This window comes from Grammomys surdaster, unplaced genomic scaffold, assembly GCF_004785775.1.
Source record: "Grammomys surdaster isolate TR1022 unplaced genomic scaffold, NIH_TR_1.0 125818, whole genome shotgun sequence".
Classification (NCBI taxonomy): domain Eukaryota; kingdom Metazoa; phylum Chordata; class Mammalia; order Rodentia; family Muridae; genus Grammomys; species Grammomys surdaster.
Window position 1 is genome coordinate 1148442 of NW_021620648.1, and position 27032 is coordinate 1175473.

The 27032-nt window shown below is 43.0% G+C and overlaps 1 protein-coding gene across 2 annotated transcripts in view; it reads left to right on the forward strand.

Annotated features, from left to right (window-relative positions):
• The window catches only part of Slc38a4 (solute carrier family 38 member 4), a 54975-nt gene extending 28167 nt beyond the window's left edge, over positions 1-26808 (forward strand). For both annotated transcript variants that reach the window (XM_028789326.1, XM_028789325.1), the window contains exons 2-16: positions 2211-2348; positions 5575-5665; positions 6187-6302; positions 8883-8956; positions 9778-9870; positions 12044-12125; positions 12400-12482; positions 12599-12657; positions 13440-13715; positions 13841-13920; positions 14065-14165; positions 16684-16808; positions 22036-22180; positions 23030-23127; positions 24506-26808. In XM_028789326.1, coding sequence (XP_028645159.1) covers positions 2230-2348; positions 5575-5665; positions 6187-6302; positions 8883-8956; positions 9778-9870; positions 12044-12125; positions 12400-12482; positions 12599-12657; positions 13440-13715; positions 13841-13920; positions 14065-14165; positions 16684-16808; positions 22036-22180; positions 23030-23127; positions 24506-24607 — 1644 coding nt within the window. In that variant the 5' untranslated portion in view covers positions 2211-2229 and the 3' untranslated portion in view covers positions 24608-26808. The remainder of the gene's footprint in view (positions 1-2210; positions 2349-5574; positions 5666-6186; positions 6303-8882; positions 8957-9777; positions 9871-12043; positions 12126-12399; positions 12483-12598; positions 12658-13439; positions 13716-13840; positions 13921-14064; positions 14166-16683; positions 16809-22035; positions 22181-23029; positions 23128-24505) is intronic.
• Positions 26809-27032: the final 224 nt, after the last annotated feature.

Below are 27032 nucleotides of genomic sequence, written 5' to 3' on the forward strand. Positions count from 1 at the left end.
CGGTGGCAGAGGAGACTTGTTAACACGGGGAGGGGAGGTGGCCAGTGAGAGGGATGTAAAGTGAATAAGTAAAAAGACAAAGAAACCAAACTAGCTTCCGGTGATCTAAAGTTTCCCGACTTGCTAATAGTACTACAGGCTGACAACCAAACCTTCAACATACGGGTCTTTGACGGACATTCAAGACTAAACCGAACAAACACAACAGTTTATCCACACAGCAAACTGGAGAATGGGTAGTTTTTACCCTCGGTGGTGGTGGTGGGGGGGGGGTGGGGGGGGGGGGGGAGGACATAGCTGACTGACCCTGGAGCTCACGACTATCCCCTAGTGTCCCAAAGAAGTTGTACACAGCCTAAGAAAAGATCCAAATTCAAAATATACTTTTAGTGCCCGGCAGATGCAGATTGTGTCATCTAAAGTTAGAAACACTGTAACTTCATAAATAGTCTTCTCTTGACTTTATGTTACTCTGTCTCGTATTAATAAAGGATTCATTTTCATGCCTATGGCTTGAAATGCATGCCCGTCCTCTTTGAAATTCTGGGAGCTGCTGTCTTTCCTGAATTCTGAACCAGTTCCTTGTCAGTTTCTCTTCTATTCTGTCTTTCTATCTTGTGATTCTCTCCCTTGAGAACAATGTTAGACCATGTGTCAATCTCTTAACTTTTCCCTCACGTTTTTGATTCTTTATCCCTTGGTGTTAAAATTCCAGTGATTTCTACAGCTCTATCCCCTACTTTCCTAACTCTCTTCAGCTGACTTTCCTGTTTCTATAACTGTATTTTTTTCTTTTTGTTTAGAATTGCTTTTGCAGAAACTAAACTTTCTTTGTTTTACAACATACTTATTTTATAGATGCTATTTTCTTGTTTGGATATTATTATTGTTGTTGTTATCATATCAATTTTAAAACCAATTTTATATTGCTACATTACTTGGGAATCTTGTCATTTCTTGTACCTACTGATATACATGCTAAGGAGTTTCCACATGTGTTTTGAACTTTCATAGTGTCAGGTCCCAAGCTCAAGTGTATGCCTTCCACAAATATACTTCTGGAGTTGGTTGGGGCATTCTCATGTGTAGGTTTCATGTTTGTCGGGATTTGTGGCTTTTTGAGTTCTGGAACAATTTCCATGGTTGTATCACTGCTCAGTATGTGCTTGGCAGGTGGGCAGCTCACAGGTTAGAATCACTCCCTTCCAGGATATGCATATTTCTGCCAGTATCAGGGTTCAACGGCAACTGACTGCATCTCAGGAAATTTCTATCAGTAGCATAGGATGCTTTACACAAGGCAAAGCCAGACAATCTCCCTCCTCGATTTGCTGTCAAGGAGTACAAAGTCCAAACAACATTGTACTGAGACCCATGACTTAAAGACAAGGCACAGTATAAAAGATGAATCTCTTTGTCATTAATATGCATTATTTCAATTTGATGTAGATGATGTCTAACTCCAATTCAAAGGCAAATCTGAGAATTTGGTTTGTTAGCGGTTTCTGCTGTGGCCTGCACTCCAGATTCCTAGAACCTGACTTTCTAACCTCGATCCTGTCCTGGGCCACATTTTACCGAGCACTGTGGTGGCTTGAGCTCATTCATGCTCAGTTACATTAAGGCACTAATGTTCTTTCTAGTTGTTGCTCGTAGAGATACTTGGCAGGCCCCCTTCCTTTGTCAATAATTTACTTTTGTCCTCTCCCTCTCCATTTGAAAAAAGCATGCAATCAGCTTACAAGACCCAATCTGCATGATGCCTGCTTCCACGTCTTGAAATTTTTTATTCCCACGGCGAGTTGCAAAATATCTCCATCTTTTCTTTTTGTTTCTTCTCCTTCCCTCCCTTCTTTCAGCTTGCTTTCTTTCTTTCGTTCTTTCCTTCTTCTTTCTTTCTTTCTTTCTTTCTTTCTTTCTTTCTTTCTTTCTCCTTTCTTTTTTTCTTTTATAGTAGATGAGGGAAACTTTTAGGGTGTTTTGTTTTTGTGATGTTTTTCAAGAACATCGTTGCTTTACATGTTTCAGAGCAATCGTCCTCACAAAGTAAGGGATTCTGATTCATCGATCCAATTCAAAGCAAATTGTAACGATGTGTTTTGTGCCGTGTTCTCAGAACAGAGTGTTCTGAGCATCAACACAAAGTGGAAGAGCCTCCAGCTGAAGGCGCCGTGTATTATTTGCACTGAAGAGTCTTTTTCTGTGGACAGGAAAGGCTTGTGAGGGCAAATGGACCCCATGGAACTGAGAAACGTCAACATCGAACCTGACGAGGACAGCTGCAGCGGGGACAGTATTCAAGATAGCTACACCGGGATGGAAAACTCCGAAAAGGAAACCGTGAGCAGGTACAGGGTGAAAAATTGCCAGACTCTCTGGAAAAAAATCGAATGGGCCGTGGGCTGGGAAAACCAGGGTTCTGGTGGAATGACTGGGTTTATTATAGTTAAACATAAGATAACAATGTTGATATTGACACGTGAGCCCTGTGATCCTTTGTGTGGCTGATTGGAAACTGAAGTTGCAAGGTCCGAGTCTCCATTGCTGATTTAACCCACGTTTCCCCGAAAGCAGCCTGTTCTTCCCTTTATGTTCTCGATGCTGTCTGTCTACAGAGGGATTTTGTTTGTTTGTTTGTTTGTTTGGTTGGTTGGTTGGTTGGTTGGTTGGTTGGTTGGTTTTTGCTCCAAAAGGATGTCCTGAACAATCTCATTCACAAACTATCACAAGGTCATCCACTAACTAGAGGGCACATTCTCAGCCTGTTAAACCTTCCACCTGAACTCCCAGTCATATATTCTTCCACCAACCTCACTTCTCTGCAGAACCCATGTCCTTTCTGATAGGAACTTCTCACAGCTTCCTTCCCACTGCCAGGGAAAGGCAATCAGGAAGCAGTGTTGTTCTTACAAACTCAGTGAGTTGTAGGGTTGTTGGGCCAGTGAAGGGCAGACTCTAGACTCAGTGGCTCCTGAATGCAGTAAAACACAGGGCAGTGTTGTCTGAGTGGTTGCTTGGCTTTGGGGCGATTTATCTTCTTTTGAGCTTCTGTGCAAAGTGTGGACTAGCAAATGGACATCACCTTTTCCAAAGAATAAGTGAGCATATAAATATAAAGAGATTTTTAGCAATCCTGGGTTCTTTCTCCTCCACATCATTGCTTTTGGTGTGCTGGCTGGAACCCGAGGCTCTTTTGATACTGAAGGGAATGCACTCGGGTATGAGTTCTGTAGCAGGTAGAGGAGCTACAGGGGATCTAGTCCTAACAGCCCCAGAGTCCACAGTTGGATGCTGTTGTCAAGTCCTACACAGCATCTTCTTAGTTCCTCAAAAAGGTACACTTTCTAACTGCTGGCTCGTGCCTAAGATGCCATTTTTGTGATTTTTATATTCACTTTGAATAGATGGGCTATGTTTGTATTTGGTTTTGAATGAATGTCTAGTTATACTTTTTTTTTTAAATTCTATTTACTGTATAGCCTTTGGGTGAGATCATCTCCCTTGTGTTTTCAATAGATGTTGGGTGTGCTTTAAAACAGTTAACATGCTGAGGGCATTCCCCACATGCTCTGTCCAGTCGCTGTCTGCTTTATGTCCAAGTCTCATCTTGCGCCAAAATAAGAACATACGAGTGCCTCACTCAGAAACAATTTCCTTTACTTTCTCGAATTCTAACTTTTAAAATCCACTCATGCGGTGAACATTTTAATTTGCCGAGGAAAGTTAAGTTAGATTGGACACAGTTCCGTTTAGATTGTTCTGGAAGAGACACTTGTGTTTACGGTCCTTCATCCCCGTTGTATCCCTATCATCCCAGGTTCCAACTGTGAACATTGTGTAACAGCCCTTCAGAGCTAGTATATTAAACATAGACACTTAAATCACATCAAGATGGTGGGGGGACGTCAGTCAAGGAAGAAGGCAGCAGCTGAGGGATCCGTGTCTCTTGTGAGGAACATGGGCAAAGCTAGGGGACATCCTTCACCTGTACACTATGGGCTGCCTACTCTCTGGTTCCCAGAAAAAGCTTCTGTGTGCAGAAGCTTTGTGGGTGTATCTGATGTGTATTGTATTGTATTGTATTGTATTGTATTGTATTGTATTGTATTGTATTCTACTGTCCGAGAGTCACCTCCCTCGTGGTGCCTCTCTTGCTGAGACTGTTTGCAGTGACTCTTCCCTGTCAGAGTATTTTCAGGATTAGGTCCTATCATAAAAGACAATTTGTAAGGATCTCCTCGAGCAATTTAATTTTCCTTTTATTTCCAGGGGTCATCTACCTGAAACCATCCTCCAGCTCTTTGGTCTTATTCTTGAATATGAGAAATGCCTTAAACAACCCCAAACTTCCCGATAGGACATGTTTTCAAGAAACATGCAGAGTTGAGCGTGTGATGTAGCCACCAAAGCTTGTGCTATATCTTAGTAGGTAAAACTGTAATGGTGACAGCTGGCCTTGCTAGACAGGCCTCTTAGGAGTGAGACTGACCCCCTGGCCATAGCCTCAGAGCTCGTGTCATGGGACTGCTGGAGCCGACCAGAACAGGAAAGGGACAGCATCAATGAGTTTGTACAGCCTGAGGACAGGCATATCATAATCAGCCTGACCCTATATGGCTTATACATTTTTATTCATTTAGTTAGTTGGACATTTAATTAGCTAGCTAGTTAGATAGTTAGCTATCTAGTTAGCCAGTTAGTTTGTTAGCTAGCTAGTTAGATAGTTTTCAGTGTTTCTGAAGCTGTCCTTCTGGAGCTCTCTCTGTAACCAGGATCACCTCCAACTCAGACATCTCCCTGCCTCTGCCTCCTGAGTGCTGGGATTAAAGTCAAGCCCTACTGCTGCCACCAACACCTGGCACCTCATGTCTTTTTAAAGTCTACTTTCTCTTCCAACCTCTCTACCACTTACCTTGGTTTCATTAATAACTTTTACAGCTTCATTTATTATCTAATAATAAACAAGATACTTTCTTAGAGCAGTTAGTGTACACACGAGTGCACATGTGCTCACACATGTTCCCCACACCAGGGATACGTTGGGCATCAGATGAGGGGAGTGCCTGAACATTTAACAGATATTTGTTACCTTGGTAAAATTAGGGGCTGTGGCTATTCAGAGCCCTTGCCTTACAAAAGGTTAGTCTCTAGCACCGTTAAAAAATAATAATAAACAATAATAAAAGTATCATCTCATCATGGCAGGACAGTAGTTTTAAAATCTCAGGACCGTGGCTCTGCACCCTCTCCTGGAAAGAGCTCCTAAGAGCGAACAAAATTAAACTCAGTTAATCTCTTTCTTGCACAGTCAGTGTTGGGGAAAAGAGAGATCGCATACACAGTTTTCAACTGGAAGTGTATCCTTCTTTGTAACACCCTCTCCTTTCCCAAATCTGTTCATCAAGAGTTCAGCCGTCGATCTGGAAGGAACACACGTGTGAAGAAGGCACGCTTTGGACGTTATCTTCCCTGATTCAGTTTGTTACATCACCCCGATCTTAAATGCTAGTCAGGGCATTTACTGAGCTTTCTCCATGTTTTTTTTTTTCTCTTTCCTTTCCTGTGCTCGTATAGTCAATTTGCTAATGAAGATGCCGAAAGTCAGAAGTTCCTGACAAATGGGGTTTCGGGGACGTCGAAGCTGGTCGATTACGCGGATGAGCATGTAAGTGACCGCTCTGCTTTCAGAAGGTAAACAGGACGGGGGAAGGGGGGTGTCTGACCTGCCGAGGTCTCGGTGGCAAAACAGTGTGATTGAAATTTTCCAAGGCTTCATCAGCACACTGTCTGTTTATTCAGGCCGTTACTGGAATAAAGGCTTGTTTTTCCCGTTTGCCATATGGCTGCATGAATCATTTATGAAATTTATTTGGTTTTTTTTTTCTTCAAGAAATCATTCTATCCCAAATGTAATCTGCAGCCGTACCTCGTTTTCCCCCTCTTTTTATTGCTCACCTGTATTTCTAAACTTTTCCTGCGACCTATGCTGAAGCCAAGCCTTTGGTTCCATTCAAAAGGACGTGTTCTTCTTGACACTCTGAGGAATTAATGGCTTTTACTCATTATGGCTTTGTTTTACTCTTCCATTTGGGGTTATAGTCTCAGAAGATACGGTGAGCAGAGTAACCAAAGCAAAGATAGATCCTTTGGCAAACATTTGCTTATAATGTACTTCTTTTCCTCAAGCACCCCGGAATGACTTCCTTTGGAATGTCCTCATTTAACCTGAGCAACGCCATCATGGGCAGTGGGATCTTGGGCTTGTCCTATGCCATGGCCAACACGGGGATCATTCTTTTTGTGTAAGTGAATATACATGTCTGTTTTTAGTGCCAAATCTGTTTATAGCCTGACACCTCATGCGAGCTCTCTGTGAGCAAGACTAACCTGAGGGAGTGTTGGTGAATGACCCTTGCCTTTTATATCGATCTGCTGCCAAAGTATAGGTATCCAACCACTGATGGCACCCCATCATTCCACAGGAAGATGGCACCACTTCACGGAGTAGCTTGCCACTTGACAGATGCTTAAAATAGGGTAGCATTCAGTAGTCAGAGGTATCCCATCCCAAATTCTTGAAAAATGTCAGAAGAAAAATAACTCATGTCCTCTAAGAGCCCTGCACTGGCCAGTGCTATTCCCTGTGGCTCTGGGCACCAGACACCAACACTGGCCTCTGCGTGCAACCTCGGGGCTTTCTTTCTCTTCTTCATTTCCATAACACCTCACACCTCAGCAGATCCTCGCTTTAGTGCGGCTTTCCATGACCTTTGTGACAGGAGCCAGTATATTATACACAACCCTTGTGTACATGTCTGATTTCCTTAGTTAGAATCTAGCTCCCTGTGAGACTCAGAGGACTGACCCCATGTCTCAACACACACCCTTTCCTGAAGCCTGACACAGGGCCTGGCATGAAGGATATTTGTGGAGTGACTGAAGCTAGTTTCTAAATGTATGAACTTTCACCACACTTGGAAAAAAGGCTGCCTGAAAGTAGCAACATCTCACAGCTGACCAATAGGATGGCTGGACAGGAGCCTCGCCTGTGATGGACAACCACAGGTGTTTGCATGGTCACGCAGGGTTTGGTATTTTCTAAGACACACTTGTCTGTAGTCATATTCTTCGCAAGCATAAAGTCTCACACTGGGAGTCAGTATGACCGTGAAGCCTGGTCCCAAACACGATGCCAGAGAGCTAACTGTCTAAGAATGCAACACTTACACTTTAAATATACGCTGTTTGTGTTCTGACATCACAGATGATTAGGTAATCACACAGCTATTTAAGGACTGAGGATCAGAATTACAAATATTTATCTTGTGTCAAATGAACTATTTTTTGTATAGTAGTCTTTAGCTGAATGGGTTTTTATACCAACTTCAATAAACTGTGTTTGAAATCAATTAGCCATTTACCATCTGAATAGTAGGCTCATAATATATTTGCATATCTCTATGCCTATGTAGTGAACACAACCTTTGAGACAAAAGGCTGCCTTCTTATTAATCATTCATGACATTAAAAATAATTATAAAATTATCACAGATCACTGATGAGCAGAAACTGAAAATACTTTCCCCAACCACAGCCACAGATCAACTTCTGGAAAACGTTATATTTTACATTTAACATAAAGCCTTCGTTTTGTTATGATGCTAACTTGACAACAGCTATCACATCGCTAAATACCACAGGATGTGCATTGTGTGTCTCTGAAATTAAAGAGCAGACTTGGCTGTCCCCTCTTAATTCAAAGCAAGTGACATAGCATTCCACTGATTTAGTTTCTAGAGCTTATGCCGTAGCAAACACGAATTTAAGATATAGAAATGCACATTATTTTTCCATGGAACAAAATGACATAATCTGAACTCCATAAGTTCTTTTAAAAGAGGTACATTCACACTGCACAGATGAGAGAGCCATTGGTTAGACTGTTCTGGAAGACTTGGTTTCTGGAAGAGGGGCAAACACAGGGCTGGAGTAGCTCCAAGTGTGTAATCCAGTGGACTGAGTGTACACAAGGAAGCAATGATCTCCCTGGGAGTGCCAGAGAAACTGGGAAAATGTATGTTCTCCAGTAAAGAAGAAAAGGAAAGATTGCTTTGTAGAATGTCAGATGTTAGTGCTGCCCCCTTGTTATCTAGATGGTGCTATCCATGCTTATTCTGTCAGTTTGTTTTATATAGCCAAGGATGACCTTGACCTTATAACCCTCCCGCCTCAGCGTCCCACATTGTTGGGGTTATGAGCTTGTGCCTTTATGCCTGGTGGTAGCAACTCTCCTCTTTAGATGCTCTGAGTCTTGGTTTGGAGAAATGTTGATCACTGCCAGCATATAGAAGCTGCTCCTACATGTGGTCGTGTGTAGGGTCCTGACATCAGATTCGATTCCTTCTGAATATAAGCCAGGCCTGGTCCTGCTTTCTTTCCTCCCCTTCCTCTGCTTTCTTTAATGTACCTGACCTTCCAGGTAACAAGGTGTCCTTCCTTCTCAAGTACAAGATCAGTAGACAAAAATGGCGAATGTCTGAGCAAGCCTAAGTTTAGTCAGGTTCTAGACTTTTACTGCGTTTTACTGTTGTTTTTTTTTTGTTTTGTTTTAATCCTGTTGATTAGCATCTCCACCATGAGGTATGTGAGAAGCGTTAGGTAGTACTTGAAGCATGTATAGTGTAGAAAAGTCACAGTTGTATGGCATCAAGGGGACACGTGGCAATGTGAAAAGAATTTCCCAGAATCCTCCAAAATCCATATATTTTTTGCAGAGTTGATGACTGAAGAAGCAGAGTTACCACTGTAGGTTTCTTAGCAACGCTCAGCACAGCAGTTTCCCCATTACAAACCTGTGCTGTCTGCTTTCTGTCCCGTTACAGCATCATGCTGCTTACCGTGGCAATTCTATCGCTCTACTCGGTTCACCTTCTACTGAAGACAGCCAAGGAAGGAGGTATGCCCCCCCCCCCCCACGTCCTAACTTCAGCCAAAGGCTCTCTTCCTACTTTGATTCTCGAGAGAGAATCTTGCCGCTCACACAGCGTTATAAGCTCAGGAGATTGGAACTCAGCTTCGTGGGTCATTTTTTTTTTCTGACCCCAGAAATATTTTCTCTCAAGGTTTTTAGTTAACTGAACAAGTGGGAGCCAAGAAGGAAAGCTGACTGGCTCAAGTTTAAGCCAAGTAGGGGGGAGAAATTTTCTGGCAAATGGTAGGAGATAGATGTATACAGCTAGCAGTATACAGCTCAAGAGAATGGAGCCATTGCTTCTGTTTGGAGAGCATTTGACATTGCTCATGGGTTTCTGAGGAGTGTTTCCCTGTACTGTTTTGTTATGTGCTTAATATTTCAGTTATATAAGGAAATGCAAGAGGCATGGAAATCATCCTCTAACATGGAAATTTTTTATATTCATAAATTTTAATTATGAAAATGTTATTTTGAACAATCTTTAATCAATTAAAAATAAAATAATGTTTTATATTGTCCTCACATATTCCCTCTCTAGCATTTTTCCTTCTACAAAGATACTTTTTAGTCATGTAAACACGTGTGTGTTTGTGCACATTAATGCAGTTACGGTAGGGTACAGAAGAGCACATCAGGGCACCCGCAGCTGGAGTTATTGGTAGTTGTAAGCCACTTAATGTGCAAGGAATCAAACTCCAGTCCTCTGCAAGAACAGTACATGGTCATAAGCACTGGGCCATCTCTCCAGTCTTGCTCTTCCTCTCTTCTGACTCATAACATGGCAATTTTATCTTTTCTTATAGGGTCTTTGATCTATGAAAAGTTGGGAGAGAAGGCATTTGGATGGCCTGGGAAAATTGGAGCCTTTATCTCTATTACAATGCAGAACATTGGAGGTAAGGGGTCGGCTTGCAATGGACCACTTGAGCTTTCTGTAGGATGCTCAATAAAATAAACAACAAATAAATACACTTCTGGAACAAACGGCTGGCTTTATAGAAAAATAACCACACTGTAGTTTTTATCTCACCAAGGAAGGAGGTATTCGACCCTTACGTCCTAGAACCTCCACCACCACCAACTAAACCCACCGAGGCCTGAATATGCGTGAGCCCTAACACTGAACTAATCTCACGGTGCTCAGTGTGCATTCATTTATCTTTATGTTTTTAGATTAAAGTCTTGTGTAGGCATCTCCAGAATTACTGGGATTGTCTTTGTTGTTGTTGTTTGTTTTTGGTTTCTCTTATTTTTACTGGATCGGAGCCACGAGCATGTAAGCCCAACATAGAGGCTGTTCTCCATTTTGGTTAAAATCTTCAGCCTTATGGGAATTTAAATTATCAAGTATTTCATAAGATCACCTCATACTCACTCTAGCTTGTGACAAGTGACGTAAGGAGAAATAAGAAGACCTGAATATGTTTATCCCTTAACTCTCCAGGCTGGGCGATGGCACCGTGGTTGTTCAAAGCGTCAGTACAGCCCCTGCTGGACATCCAGATGTAGATCAAAGTGGGCTGTGTGTCAAGGAAAACACAAGTAGTGTGGCTTTAAGAGAGATAAGGTTGCACATTACCACCCCAGAAAACAATGCCCTCCCTCGGTCTGTTTCATGTGTTCACGATTTAGCCTAAGGGAAGCCTCCGGTATCTCTTAAATTAACAACTCCACATTTAGAACAGTTCGATTTTTCAACCCCCTAAGGAACTGGCATTCACCCCCAAAGCCTTAGCATCAGCAGGATGATGTTGACATTACCTGCACAGGTCTGTAGCACCCTGAATTTCCAAAGACCAAACACATTAATGGTGGTGACATCACCGAGACTCAGCAGTTATGAGCTTTAAAATCGAATGGTCCCTCAGCGAGCCAGCTCATCAGAAACATCTCCTGTTTACGCTGTGTAAGATTCTGCTCTAGTCAAGGACTTTGTAAAGATTAACCAAACCACGTGGGCAGAAGACACGGCAGGTATTGGAGAAATCGTTTCGATTTGACTGTAGGGGAGAAACAACAGTTCTCGGGTCAGGGGCCCTGTGTGTCTCATGCAGACTGCCCTTTGCAAACAGGATGATCTTGCCTGTGTCATTGGGTTTATCAAAATTCTGATGTCCTGAGCGGCAGGATAGGGTAAGGACCTGTCCTCTCCAAGACTTTCAGGTGATCAAATGATGAATCCACAGAGTCCAACAGTGTCCGAAACAATAAGCACAAATCTCACCTCTATGGGACCTTAGAGACTAATTTGGGACTAGTCAGAGGTCAGTGTACAGGAACTAGTCAAGAGTTAGTATGTGGCTTGTTCCATAACCACACCAGAGGGTTACAGCACACACGTACAGCTTCTATGTAAAACTCACCTTTTCCTGTCGTGGTAGTGTGGGAGCTAGAATCTAGACCCCCGAGAGGGCTGGTCAATCGTTCTATTCCTAAGCTACATCCCCCAACTCTGTCAGTTTTATCTTTAATTGTACCCTTGACCATGTGTCAGATAACAAATTAGTATCAAATTACACCCAGTGGTAGACTGGGAAAAGAACTGTTACACAAATCTCTCCCATAAGAGATTTGTCTACTTTGTTAGTTTGTTTTTACACACACACACACACACAGACACACACACACACACATATACATATATGTATGTATGTATGTATGTATGTATGTATGTATGCATGCATGCATGCAGGGAGAGGTCTTTGGCCTCCACCTTCTTTTTGTCAGACCATCACCCAGAGACACACGTAACACAGTCCATGATGGTCTCTAATGAATGAGAGAACATAGGAAGTTCCCTTAGAACCCAAGTTGGATTTAACCCAGAATCAACATGGACACTGTTAGCACTCACCACCCTGTGTATGAGATGAAAGACAGACGTCTGCTTATGAAGAGGACCTGGAAGCCTTGTATAGTTCATGGGGCCTTCCCGTTCTGCTTTAGGGATAAGATGCTTGCCCTTTCAAGGAGAATGGATGTCCCAAATGTCCCAACTTCTCTCGGCTTTCGTAGGGTGATGTATGCAGACCACAGACCACTTCTAATCTGTTCCTTTGTCCTTTTCAGCCATGTCAAGCTACCTCTTCATCATTAAGTACGAGCTGCCTGAAGTAATCAGAGCGTTCATGGGACTTGAAGAAAATACTGGGTATGTTTTTTCTTGTTGTTGTTGTTTTCGTTTTTTGTTGTTGTTGTTTTCGAGACAGGGTTTTTCTATATAGCCCTGGCTGTCCTGGAACTCACTCTGTAGACCAGGCTGGCCTCGAACTCAGAAATCCACCTGCCTCTGCCTCCCAAGTGCTGGGATTAAAGGCGTGTGCCAACCACCACCCAGCCATGGGTATGTTTTTCATTCTCTCCTCAAATGTGATGCGTGTGGTTGACCTTTTCTGTTCCCAACGCCCTCTCTCTTCCTTTTCTAGGGAATGGTACCTCAATGGCAACTACCTCGTCCTGTTTGTGTCCGTGGGGATTATCCTTCCGCTCTCTCTCCTTAAAAACTTAGGTATCAATTCATTATTTAACTGAAAGTCTATCTTTTACTTCATCTTCTAATACTCAAGCTCTTTTGAGACAGTGAAGTCACCTGTCACCTTACGAAGTATTTCTGCTGATTCCTAGGCTACCTTGGTTACACCAGCGGATTTTCCCTCACATGCATGGTGTTTTTCGTCAGTGTGGTGAGTGCTTGCCTGACACAGTCCTTGCAGCCCAGTGGGCATGCCATGCTTTATCCGTGTCCTCATTTTTGTCCAGGCTCTTCATTAGCACGAAATAGCTCTCGCATTACAAGCGATTTTATTGTATTCTAATTTGGAATGATAAAAAGACAGTCATGGGTTTAAATATAGCTGAATCACAATGCCAGGGTCCTAGCCAATGGCATATTCTGGGTGAACACTCAGACGAAGGAGCATGGTAGAGATCCAGTGTTTAAGAAGGTGAGGATGTCAGACAGGAGCAGGCTGGGGCTCTATCTGTGTGTGTCAGCCATGCTCGCTTGCACTTTGTACCCAGTAAGAGAAGATGACTACAGCCGAATTAAAGAAAAAAAATCAATTCAAACAAAGGTGAAATTCCTTAAAATATAGATGCAAAATTTGTAAGTCAAGGATAAGGAAGAGGAAGGACTTTTGGAAGACTCATGTCATGAGTAGTTTGATATATGTAATGACCTGATGATCTTTGTCACAGATTAGCCAGAAAGGCCTGGAGTGGACTCGCCCGAGCCTGGTACTATTGACTAGAATGTACTACTCCCAGTCATGGTTCCAGATCTTTCCTTTGAACCAAAGCTAGAAGGAGTCTTTGTGGCCCAGTAGTCTAAGCAAATCCTCAACTGAGTTCTCTGCCCTGCCTCCCTCAAGCTACATAGACGGATTTTTATTCTATTACTTCCCCCCTCAAAGCTTAACAGTTTTTTTGTTTCTGTTATTTCAATTTTTTTAATGACTGGCTCTAGGTGATTTACAAAAAATTCCAAATACCCTGCCCCCTGCCTGTTCTGGATCACAACAATGGGAATCTGACATTCAATGACACACTTCCGATGCACGTGATCACGCTACCCAATAACTCGGAGAGCACGGGTGTGAACTTCATGATGGACTACACTCCCCACAACCCTGCAGGGCTGGATGAGAAGCAGACCGCAGGCCCTCTTCACAACAACGGCGTGGAGTACGAAGCCCACAGCGGTGACAAATGTCAACCCAAGTACTTTGTGTTCAATTCCCGGGTAAGTGACAGACCCCTAATGGGCTGAGTGCTGTGGTCGCTGGATTTTATTTTATAAACTGAGACGCTCTGCAATCAGCATGTATGCTGGGCTTCTAACTGTGCGGTGTTGTGTTTGTTTTGCAGACGGCCTATGCGATTCCAATCCTAGCGTTTGCTTTCGTCTGCCACCCTGAGGTCCTTCCCATCTACAGCGAGCTTAAAGAGTAAGGCAGCCTTTGTCTCAGCGTTCTAATTTGGTTTGCAAATATGTTCATTTATTCAACAGTGCTTTATGAGGAGGTATACCCTATGGCTTTCTGAACAGGGATGGTTTTTAAACTGAAGCTCGATGTTCTTTTTCTTCCTAGTCGATCCCGCAGAAAGATGCAGACGGTGTCCAATATTTCCATCACAGGAATGCTCGTCATGTACCTTCTCGCTGCCCTCTTCGGCTATCTAAGCTTCTACGGTAGGTCACCCAGTCCCAGTCATTCTCTCTGTGGTTAGACTGATGACTCACTCGGATGTAAAAAAATTCTTTTTAATTCCTTCTGTAAGTAGCATGGTCTGTAGATGGTACATTCTTACCATGTTATTTAGCTTTGCCAGTTTTCCAAAGATGATGGGCTCTGGATCTACCTGGCTAATAGATTTCAGCAATTTGTGAAGTATTGTTGATTTTCTTTCTTTTTTTTCAACCTTTCAAATTACAGCTAGGATGATGGCTCAGTAGGTAAAATACTTGGCATCTGAACATGAGACCCCGAGTCTGGATCCCCAGCCCCCATGTACAAATCCAGGCATGGTCCTGCATGATTGTAATCCCAGCGCTGGACAAGTGAAGGCAGGAGAATCCTTGGCACTTGTAAGCTAGCTAAGAAAACCTGTGAGCACTGGTCAGTAAGAGAGCCTGCCTCAAGAAATAAGATAGAAAGCAGCTGAGGAAGACCCTCAGTGCCAACCTGTATATGCACATGTATGGCTTCACGCACGCACGCACGCACACGTGTGTGCACACACACCCACACACATACCAAATCCCTCAAATTAAGTTGATTTCCTCCACGTACAAGTGATATTTGTTAAGGTTCTTGGCCAGCTCAGGCTAGAAACAATGAAAATGAATCCAACTATAGACAGGAAAATTCATTTTAGGGAAATGTGGTTGCCAGGAAAATGGCAAAAGCCCACTGTCCTCATGTTTGACCCTCCTCCTTCCTTACCAGTTGGTGAAAGCTGACATCTTAGTACAGTCTGCTTCATTTTGTTCAATTCTGTTAGAGTAATCATATCCTGAGACAAACGATACAAGAGATTTCCTTCAATCTGGGAATCAAGCCTTCAAACACTACTCTAAATTGTGTTTATATATGAAATATTTATATAATAGTATAGAGAATATGTATGCATATGCACATACGTATATCCACAATATGCATTAAACATTCTGTCAGATGTCAGGCATCTTAACAGTTAGCATCCTTTACTCCTTCCAGAAAGTGTAGCCCGATAGAGAAATGATTGTAATCAAATATAAGCGTGTTATCATATTTGCACACTGACCAAGGTCTCTTGCATACCAGCCAAGGTGTCAATACAAATAGACATTTTTAATAAATGCCTACAGATTTTTTTTTGAGTTCTGTCAACAAGTGTTCATTGCAAGTTGTCCAATGCTTTGGAAAACATCTGTTATTTTAAAATAGAGAAAGAAGCGTGTGCATAGTACATACACGAAGAAGCGTGTGCATAGTACATACACGTTGGAATTTCAAAAACTGACTGCAAAGATGTGAACAAAAGGAGTGTTCTTCCTCCTCCCAGAACTTCCATTTTTTAAAAACTGATTTGGTAATCTTTTTTTTTTTCTTTTTAACGGATTTGGTAAGTTAAACTGAATGCATGCCAAACTGAGAGGAAGCGACTTGGGAAGAGCCACCATTACTCAGGAGTCTTTTCTCTTTGGTTAATATTTGACTATTAACCAAGGACTTGCTCTTGATTTGGTATTATCTTCTCACTGGTTATACGTTAAAGTCAAGATCAATACTGCTGAATGTGTTTGCACACTTGCTCTCATCTTGAGAGTAACAGAGGAGAAACCAGCTACCTGTGATTCCCATGGATCCATGTGCCATTTGGGTTTTGATTTCATACGCATCTTTGTATGTTTGTGTCTGGGATTTCTGAATGGCTGTCTTCAAAGGAGACATCAGATAGATCTCAGAATAAATGGCTGAGGGATTCAGAAAAAAAAAAAACAGCGATTCATCCTTGCATGTTTGTCTAATGACTTTTGTAAGATAAACAACCTTTTAAAACCTCAAATGACCTGAGTTTGGATCCCCAGTGTCTGTGTAAAACTTAGGTATGGAGGCCTGAGTCAGAAACCCCAGGGCTAGGGCTGGACAAGCAGATCCCAGGGTCTTGCTGGCTTTCGAGTCTAGCCACAATGGAAAGCTCCAGATTCAGAGAGAGACCTTGCCTCCAAAGTAGGCCAAAAAAGTGATTGAGAGAAACATCCCGTCAGCCTCTGGCCTCCATGTGTGAATGCACACATACACACACACACACACACACACACAGAGAGAGAGAGAGAGAGAGAGAGAGAGAGAGAGAGAGAGAGAGAAATGGCAGTCCTAAAGTTTCCACACTAAGTGCAAAGAAGCTGCATCAAGATTAGTTGAACAGACAGGTTGGGGGACAGTGGTCGTGTGGGCATGACAAACGGTAGGGTTTGGGCTTTCTACCCCCTTGACAGGGACACATTGTCCTGCCTTGTTCTGCTTCTTCGTAGCAGATATAGATTTATTACGGTGCAAACAATCTCAAGAAGCTTCTTAGCTGCTCTTCATCCTCCAGCTTTATAAGCTGTCTGAATGCCCAGGCCTGGGCCTCTTCTTGTTACCATCACACGCTTCTGTGAGGAGCCAGTGCTGACTCAGCAATCCCAACCCCCCACCCACCCCCAACTCTTAATCTTTCAGGGGAAGTTGAAGACGAGTTACTCCATGCTTACAGCAAAGTCTACACATTTGATACCGCTCTTCTCATGGTCCGTCTGGCAGTCCTGGTGGCAGTGACACTGACTGTGCCCATCGTCCTGTTTCCGGTAAGCACATGGAGTTCTGAAGGATTGGTGCAATGTTCTGGCTCAGTGTGAACATAGGTATCTATGTCCTTGCAGTCATGTGTTTCCCAGCCGATCACTATTTTCTCATAGAATGTAAGTCAACTTAAGGTTGACCAGATAGATAGATAGATAGATAGATAGATAGATAGATAGATAGCAGTGTTAGATAGTGTTTTTGAGGTATGTGAAAAAAACACATGAATTTTATTTTTAAATTCAAATTTACAAAATAAGCAGCGCTTATATAAGCTGTTATATATAATAATAAATTACAGATTTGCTTCTGGCTCTGGATATGTGAAAGCTAAAGCCATATAAACTTTAAAGATCACACCGCGTCTTGTCATAGCTTTGAGGGTGCTTCCGTTCGTTCCTCGGTGATGTGCTAATGTAACATCTGTAGGTCAGATTGTTGAATCTGATGTCTTGTCTTGGTGGCTAATGGGAAGGAGACCCATTAAATAAATGACATATCAGGAGAGATTTTTTTAGACTTCTCACCCAAAACAGACACGTGCTTTCTGGCATTTGAGATTCCTGATTCTTGGCTCTAGTCAGGGTATTGGTTTGTCCTAAGTTCATAGTCCTGGGCTGATGTGGATAAGGATGTGAACCACACCTATGGACAAACACGGGGTTTTCACCTCGCCATCAATCGGCCCCTTTTGTAAACATTGTTTACTCATCCATTTTAGGGATGTAAAAATCATCGACTCGTTAGCCAGCCTTGCTGTGTACAAAATGTTCCACGCAAGACTCGGCATAAGAGAACCACGTAAATAACGTGCCGCGGTCACTTTAAGTACAGCTTGTGCGCTGAAAGTGTAGTTTGGCACATTCCTTTTTCATGAGCGCATGAAATCAAATCCCTGCCACTATCGTGGCTAACACTTGACACTTAAATAACGCCTGGCTTCTAATACATCTGCGAGCATTCTGGATGTCATACGTGGAACTTCAGCTTAAAGTGAACTCAGGCTCCAGAGGGAAGTTTTGACGTACCAGACACCTGTGTCACTGTTTAATTATTTTGTGCAAAGAAATCTGTTACATACTTCTACTTAGCTTTACACAGAGGCCCTTAATATGGTGCTCTTGAGCCCCAGTCTCCAGAGATGGATGGATGTGGTTGTGGTCATTTGTCTAGCAGATAAACGGTGAGCTAATGCAAGGCTCGTTGCCAGAATGGGGAGTTTTAGCTAGCTTCGACAGATAATACATCTCGACACTGAAAATCCAAACCTCCCTTAGAAATTCTTACCTTGTGTAAGAACAAATGCCCCGGGATAGATCTGATCAGTGCTGGATGCCATTAGGATCCAAATTGGGCATGAGAACCAACATCCAGAAAAATAACCAATGCCCACCCTTTCCTGTGTAGTCGCACTCTCTGTGAGCAGTTATGACATTGTGCACAAAATGGTCTTTCACTGCCACAGTTACAGGTAGACATTAACAGACAGAATAGTGGCCGCACAGAGGATGAACCAGCAGTATTGGATATGAAAAAAAAATTTTTTTGAGTGAATCTTGCCTTTCCTGCAACATATGAACTGATTTTCTGGTTTATTCGTGTGCCCTTAACCCATGGAATGAGGATTTGGGTGAGCAAATCAAATGGCCGTGACAGTGACAGAGACAGATGAGTGGCAGCTGCCTTGCCCAGACAAGTTCTAAAAGGCCAAATTCTGGTGTGTTTTTTAACAGAGTTGTGTTGCATGTAGTTTTAGTCATGATACCGACAGCGCTCTGGCCCCTCCCGGCTTCTTTTTGTTCCTCCTGGCTACGCTCCGCCGTGCCTCCAGCACGGACCTGGGTTCTCTCTATATCCGCCTGCTAGGGGAGTCGTCCACTCCACTAGCCCACTCCTGCTATCCTTGCCTCAGGAGGGGTCACATTACCAGCCCCACCGGAGACCTTTGACTCTGCGGATAAAAAACACACTCGGCTTGTCACTTTACAGCTTGCCTTTCGTTTCACAATTGTTGGGCGCAGAATCTCCTGCCTGGAAAGACATGCCCCTATCAACTCATTATCCCTGTCTCTCCTCCACATCCTTGGCCACCCGCTCATAGTGGAGGCCGCTGTCCCTAGCTGTCCCCAAGGCTTTACATCATTGCCGTGTCCCTTTCCCTCCAAGGCGTGACAGAAAAGCTCCCTCTCTTTCCCTGTGTCCACCTTTAACTCCTGGGACCCGGAAGTTCCATCTGGAACCCGGAAGTCCCACCTGTACCTTCTGCCCAGCAATTGGCTCCCGGCCTTCTTTATTGACAAAATCAAGAACCAATTAGGGAGCTAGACCTTAGTATCAGCACCTTCCTCTACAGAGTTTTTGTTTCTTATAACTTGGGGGTAGGACTTCTGTGAATCAAATACAGGGTGTGGCTCTCTTGGATAGCGTTCTTTGCATTTAGAAACATGTGAGCACCAAGAAACATCTTTATTGGCCTTCATATTCCCACATACAAGTAAAGAAAGAGACCTAGTCTGGGTTCAAGTCTACCAGTTTTACCTACTATTTTGCATACTTTTTCTCGAAACAAATGGTAACCAGGCTCTTTCTTAGACGACAGGATAAGAGTTTGCCTGCTGGGTTTTCTCTTATCCCATTTGTCATCTCAAGCTAGGTTGGGGTTTCCTTCTTCTCGAAAGTGTATAGGAGCCGTGGGCAGATGCTGAGGTCAAATGAATTGAGGCTAGCCTTCCGTGAGCAACTTAACATGGATCTCCTTAGGCACAGGGTAGGCCATCCGTTATGGGACGCACCTCCTTCAAGAGGATGGATGGCAACATTCATAACTGTGCTTTGATTCATGCTGTCAGATTCCCATGTTATCACAGAGGATAGAAAAGCAAGTAACCTTTATAATTTATCCTAAGTGGACAGGTTCATGTTCTACCTGTAATACGTTCAGAAGATCACCCACCACCCAGGCTCTCTAGTGACTTCTATTTCATCTTCTTATAGAACAATCATCCCTTCTGCATATACTGCCCTCAAGGTTCCTGTTCTGAGCCGTGCACTGACACAAGTATGGCAATATAGTGGGCATTGGCAGGAACCCCAGTAGAGTTAGTTTTGCGAAGATGCTATCCTCAGGCAACCCTGTAACACGATGAAGGAGTCATTTCTACTCAGTGGGAGAATCTGTTTTTATTGAGAGTATCAATCAAGGCTGTTCCACATCTATGACCTCCACACAGGGTCCCCACATACAGCACCTCCTCACAGGCTGGGCTGGAGACACTGTGTAGAACAACTAACTTTCTGTGGTGTAAAGCTGCATGGAAACTTATAAAGTCATTCTGGGTCAGGGACCCTGGCTAGTGCTAGGGACTTCCCCGACCTGCTTCTCACCCACATTTTTATAGCCTCATCAGCTTGCATCAGTAGGAAAAGGGGCACATGGGTAACGGGAAATGCACCAGGGCCTTATGGGTAATAGGGCTGAGTTGCCTCTATTGTCCTGACATGGGTAAACGGAGCTGCCCCAGCTGTTAGGATCCACTTTCTCCTAAAGGTGGCGCTGTAACATGGAATGACCAGTGTTCCCTTCTAACCCTTTCCCAGTGTATTATTTTAACAACAAATCAAAAAAAACAAAAGCATTGTGTCCTTAGGATCCAAGGGTCTGCGTTCAGCTTGCTTTCCAGAGTCAGACACATTCTTAAGCAACACTCGCCACTATAGAAAACTTATCACAAGCTCACAGACTTGTGGACAATATCGGACAGGCATTCTTCACAGGTCGTAACTAGACTGTCCCAGAGCCTGGGGGGAGGGGTCGAACTCTAGATTTCGGCTTCCCACAGTGAGCTTCATATTTTTCACTGTTCCAACGTTTAAATCCTTTCACAAAGCCACTGCTAAACCATTTGCAAGACTAGACTGTGTAGTTTGCCACTCTAGAAATGGAGTTCCCTTTGACCCACACAGATGGCTTTAATTTTCCGGTATGGTATGCGAGGAATTCCTCAGGAGAAACTGCGGGCCATTTAGCTTTTTTTGTTGTTGTTGTTTTTGTTGTTGTTTTTTGGTTTTTGGGATTTTTTTTTTTTTTTGGTTTGTCCACACATGTTTCAAAATGGAGTTCGCATTTGCTGTCTCTGCAGTGAGCTCCCGTCGCCACACCATTCTGAGAGTTCGGGACTAAAACTCAGTCGATCACCTCTGAGCATGGGAAGCTCTTGCTAAACTGAAGGGCTTATACACCCGTAAGGCAGATAGAGTAATTCAACCAAGTCAAAAAAGGGTGGCCTCATAAACACATGCCAGAGAGAATCCTGTTTCTGTGTCGGGCTGTCCGAACCCAAATGCCCTGTCCCTTTGTCCATAGTGAACTCTTTATCTACTGACACACCATTTACTTGGGCTCTGCACCAAGTAGAGCCTCTCTTGAGCCTTTGCATACTTATTTCAGCTGCTGAAACAGGGCTGGAATCTGTTGAGAACCCTCAATGGGAGTGGACAGATTCCTGCTGTCAGTTTAACTCAGCACGTACTGAGTGCCTGCTATGTGCAGATGACGGAGGGGGGGAGCCTCTGAGGAATGTCGAGGTTATTAAGTTCCACTGTTTGCCTTTTAGGGATCTGTAACCTATTAATGTGTAGGGGAGAAAGGAGGAAACACAAAAAAGCATCACATTTTTCTTTTTCAAAATACCAGCGGAAAATGTTAAACAAAACGGAAAATTAGGGAAAAGCCAGGTCTACAAAGATTGCTTTACAGACTGTGTAAGTCACCCCGGCGTCTTGTCCGCGATGCTTAGCCAGTCTAATGAGAATAAGACACACTTAGCTATCATGGGGCGGGGGCTTCACTGCCTCCAAGTTGCTCCAATAACCCTCCAAGATTATTTTTTAAACGCAGAATACTAAGATTCGAGAAAGTGAACGAACGATACGCAACCAAGGGAAAAATATCACTCTCAGACATGAAAATCGGCGTGAAGTTTGCACAGCGTTGCAGATGGATTTAAGTCTGCTCAATTGTACAAAGTTAGAAGCAGTTAGGGTGACAAGCGCTACTCTGTGTTTCAACACAACGAACGTGAGAAAAAGTCAAGAGATTTTTAAGTGTGTGTGACTGGGGGGGGGGGATTAAAATAAAAACAAGTCGCCTTAGATTCGAACACTTAAAACCATAGCAGAGATCAAAACCAGAAGTTAAAGATGCGACTGTGCCTTTGCACACCCCCGTTGCAGATCCGTACTTCCGTGATCACACTGCTGTTTCCGGGAAAACCCTTCAGCTGGGTGAAGCATTTCGGAATCGCTGCCATCATCATCGCACTCAACAACGTGCTGGTCATCCTCGTGCCTACCATCAAATACATCTTTGGATTCATAGGTAAGTTTCAGAAAAGGTTTTGTTTGGTCGGCTCAGACTTACACCTCCTTAAATGGCAGATACGGAGAGGTGCAGTGTAGACTGGGATCCCAGTCCCCTTCAGGCTAAGAAGAACCCTGCTAGCCCCTGCTGGGTTCAGGGACTGCGCTGGCAGTGCCCTCTCCCTCCCAACTGCTGTTGGGAGTCACCTATAGCCATTTAGTCCAAGGGCCTTTGCAAGAGATAAGGAAACCAAGTCGGGGCACACCTTTTGGTGGACACTAGATTTGGGCATACGCTGTAGCTCTGTCTTGAAGCGACGGGTGTTAACTACCTGAAGCTCTCTGGAGTCTGTGTCAACTCGTGCATTCCAGATGTTTCCAGAGGAACAGAAGGCTGATAGCCCAAAACATCTTATTTCCTTTAACCACATGGTCTGTTAGTACATTTAATTTCTCAATCCAGGCAGAGGATTTACTAGATTTTAAGAGCAGAATGATTTTTAAGAAAATCAGGAGTGAACAAATTGCAGAGTAAGAGTGGACAGGAAACATGCATGGTGTGTTCAGCCCTCTGAGTATGTCGTTTTATTTCTAAGTTTTTACCAACTTGTATTGTTTGGCCTTTTACTGTTTATTATGGTTATTCATATGATGCTATCATATGAGGCACGTTTAAATTTTCTCTACAAAATCACAATTAAAGACAGAAATAATCAAGATGACCTATGGCTTTAATGTTGCTTTTAATGCTAAGAATAACAAGATAGGATTATATCTGTTTGTCCTGAAGCCTGGGTTTGCAGAGACCTTCTTTTCCAGGACAACCAGCCTTGTGAGACATTAATCCACTTCACATCTCTTTCCTCAGGGGCTTCTTCTGCAACTATGCTGATTTTCATTCTTCCGGCAGCTTTTTATCTCAAGCTTGTCAAGAAAGAACCCCTTAGATCACCCCAAAAGATTGGGGTAAGTAAGACTTGTAATATCCCCTCCTGTAAATATCTCTTCAGCTACTCAGAATGAGCTAGAAAGCACATATGGTTTAGAAAAACGGACCAGTAAACAAGACAGGAAAGCCAAGGCTCGGTGGATGAATGGCAGGAAAGAGAGGGCTTCTGACCATCTGAGGATTCTAAGATTTTTCGTCTTTAAGTAACAGATATCTAAATATTTTGTTGAGTTCTCCTGTGTGGTAAATGGTTTGGTACATTTCCCACAGGTGTGCATGTCACACGAACGCTGGTGTCCAGTGCCAGGCTGGATATGACGTGTGATATACTAAGATATTAGGTTCCCTTGCGATGTTGGGGTAATGTCAGAATTTTAGTTCCTTCCGAATTGCTAGATTCACAAGGGCAAAGGTGGCTCTGATTTTTCTTCTATCTGTTATCTATCTCCCTTGTATTCATTTCCCTATAAGTTCTGCTGTTTGGATTACAATATAAAAAACAGAATCAATCATTTTTGTGTTAGTCTTTTCAGATGTAAGCTGTAATCGATATTTCACCAATAATTAAGTACTATCAGCAACTAGTTAAAATAAGTCTTCTGTTAAGGCTTGGGAAAGCATACTTCTAAATGCAAGTTTAGCCCTTGAAGCCACTCACTTCTTGTGGTGTCCAGGGACATCAGGGCAGCTTTATAGTACAAGTCCCTCCTCTTATCTTTTCCGCAAGTCTGGAGTCTGTGTGCTCCACCCTGCCCGTGTGTCTTTAGCAGTGTCCCCCAGGGAAAGAACTCACCTTGGCTGTGACCCGTTGTCATTTGGACCAGATGTAAAGTGGGTCAAGTTGTCTCCTAGACCCCCTGCTAATGACAACCTTCACCTGCTGCTCCCCAGCAGGTTGAATTAGAAGACGGGTCTATGTACAAACTCTTCCAGTTAAAATTCTGAAATATGGATGTGTTCTCAATAGTCCTACTTACAAAGATGCCTATGCTTGGTCTTTTTTTTTTTTCTTCAGAAACGACAAACACACACTGGGCTTCCATTTTACCCATCCAGTTTATCAGCTGTGTCACATACACTACTCTTACAATAGCAGCTCTTGGGTCATGAGTGTTCCCTACATCATTCAGTCTTTGTCTGTCACTTAGTTTTTGGTAACCCCCATATTTTCACGTACCCGGTCAGTCAGCTGTGACTCTCTTCTCCATTCGTATGCCACATGTTCCCTGTTTTTCTCTCCTTTCCCAGCAAGGGTCCTAAATTGATTTGCCATTTTTCACTAAAAATATTCAAGGCACAATAACACCCTGTGACATTGTCCTAAAGCACACTGTGTTGTTCTCCCCCCCCCCCCCGTCTCCGCTCCTCCCTAATGGTGCTCCCTCTGAATTACAGGCTTTGGTCTTCCTTGTGACTGGAATTATCTTCATGATGGGAAGCATGGCACTCATTATAATCGACTGGATTTACAACCCCCCAAATCCCAACCATCACTAATCCCGGGGAGGCGCTCTTCAATCGGAGACAGCTGAAATTATGCTCCTGACGGACATTTTAGTTGTCTTGATTGGGATGGTTAGAGGGATTAACAAGATTCCCAAGGCGTTTTTCTAGCTCTCTTATCTGATACTTGTGGAAGAGAAAATTGTGGGGTTTTGTCGGGAATGGTTTTGTCGGGAATGGTGAAGGGTGCATTAAAAATTCTGTAGCACACATTTTAACCCAGGCCGTCCAGTGCAGTGTGTGTGATGCCCGAGTTGTGTTTGCAGCTGTGCAAGCTGAATCCTGTTGGCTGCGTGTCTTGGTCAGCAGACAATAGCCTGTCCCCCGTGCTCACCCACATCTCATCACCCCACATTAACAAATGATTCTATTCTCAGAACAGCAGACAAAAGTCTCCCGGTTGGCGAAGCTATCATCACTTACGGCCATCTCCAATTCTACACCAACACTAAGGGTCGGTTGACTGGCTGAGGCAGGGGCATGTCTTGGGAGCTGTCCCTATGAGGTTCATGAACAGCAGATACCGGTAGAGTGTACCTCGTTTCAATTCTTAAGGAGTAGTTTGCCCAACTTGCTCATTATATTGAATTAGTGACTTTTTCATTCAATTTTTTTTTATATGGCAAATGTTCAAACATCTCACTAAACGTAGAGGGGGGGCGTTATTTAGTTATCAAGAAATAACTACCAAAACAAAAATAATGCTTTTTTAACATCTGGCTTTTCATGATGTTCCTGATATCTTTGTCCCATTTTGTCCTTGAACAAGGCTTCCCCTCTCGTCTTCCGTTCTCACTCGTAATTTTCAGAAGGCCACAGTCCGTGTGGAGACACACTACCCAGTATTGTTTGATACGTTTCTATTTGACAAGCATTCAGTGCAGGAAGCTGTGATTTTGCTATATGTTTGTGTACATAATCTCATGCTATAGTTATCAGGGCGTTGACATATGGTACATTGGATTTTTATTTTTTACATATGTAGTTTTCTTTCTTCACAGACAAAACATTTATATGACCGGGGTGGGACAGGGAATTAAGCAGATGGGCTCAGAAATTTCCATGTGTACGTATCTGTCCGTTGAAGACATCTAAACCTTAAAATCAAAACTGCACATAGTTCGGTAATGCTCCTCACTGTTTGCAGTACTCTAGTCATCCACAACGAAGTAGCGAAGTAGCGAAGAAAGGGGCTCCGCGTTTGCAAATAACTTTCAGTGCTGACAACGGTCTTCGAGTTTGACATGTCTAGAAGAGGGTTCCGTTCATTTTAGAGTACATAGGAGTTTGGCGATGTCCATCTGCCAGTAATAGAACATCCAGTGGTTAGGAACAAATGCACCAACGTGACCCCAAAACACCGACTGCCAATCTTGCTCGCATCCACGGATGCTCACACGGGTTGGAGTTCAGTTTTCACTCGCTGCCTAGAATCTCTGGCACTGATTTTCTTTTTCAGTTAGTAGTTGTGTACTTTACATTTTGATAAAAAAGCCAAGTCTGAAATACAACCATCATACAGGGTAGTGATAATTCTGTCACACTCAAACAGTTTTTCTGCAGTGTGCCTAAGAAACACATATTGGTTTAATGTGTCATTTTCTAGAGTTTGAGGTTATAAAATGGCGCGCTTTGTGACAGAAATTGGACGTTACTAGAAACTATCATAACTCCCAAGTTACTACCATTTGGGAGGGGAAAAAAATCACCAAATAGGATCTTTAAGATGTCTTCCTATTTTCATTCATCCAAGAAATGAACCAAGATAGAAGGCGGAAAAGATGTGCTGCAAATATTAAATGTTTCATCTGAACATGTCACATGTAAATATAAAAGATTAATCCAAAAAATATTGGAAACCTGTAAAATCTGTATGTATTTCAAATACCTTACATTTAGAACGACTAACTTGGAAGCATCCACTTGTGTAGTTAGATATTCAAGAGCAATATCACAGTGCCAAAGACTTCACACGGTAGCGCTCATTTGCGTGGCCGTTTTCAGGATTAGAGTTCACACAGGCTGCAGGGCAGATACACAGAGTACCTTTTTTTTCCCTGGTAAATTTAACCCATTTGTAAACAGATACAAATTTTATTTTCTTACATCATTTATAAGATGGTTCCATGTATTGGGAGGATTTTTTTTTATTACAGAATGTATATTGGTATATAATAAATAAACTTTTCAAATGATGTGGCTGTGATCTTCCTTCTCAATAAAGGCTGTGGGTTATTTGTACATGAGACAAAATCAGAAGTATACGTAGTACCTGTCATAAACTGATGCATGTTGACTGTGCACATGCAGAAAGAATAACTTCCTCATCCCCTGAAGACAAAGAGCACAGCAAAGCCTTCATCTCGCACATATTGTTGCTGTTGTTACAAATTACTGCACACTTAGTGGTGTAGACACA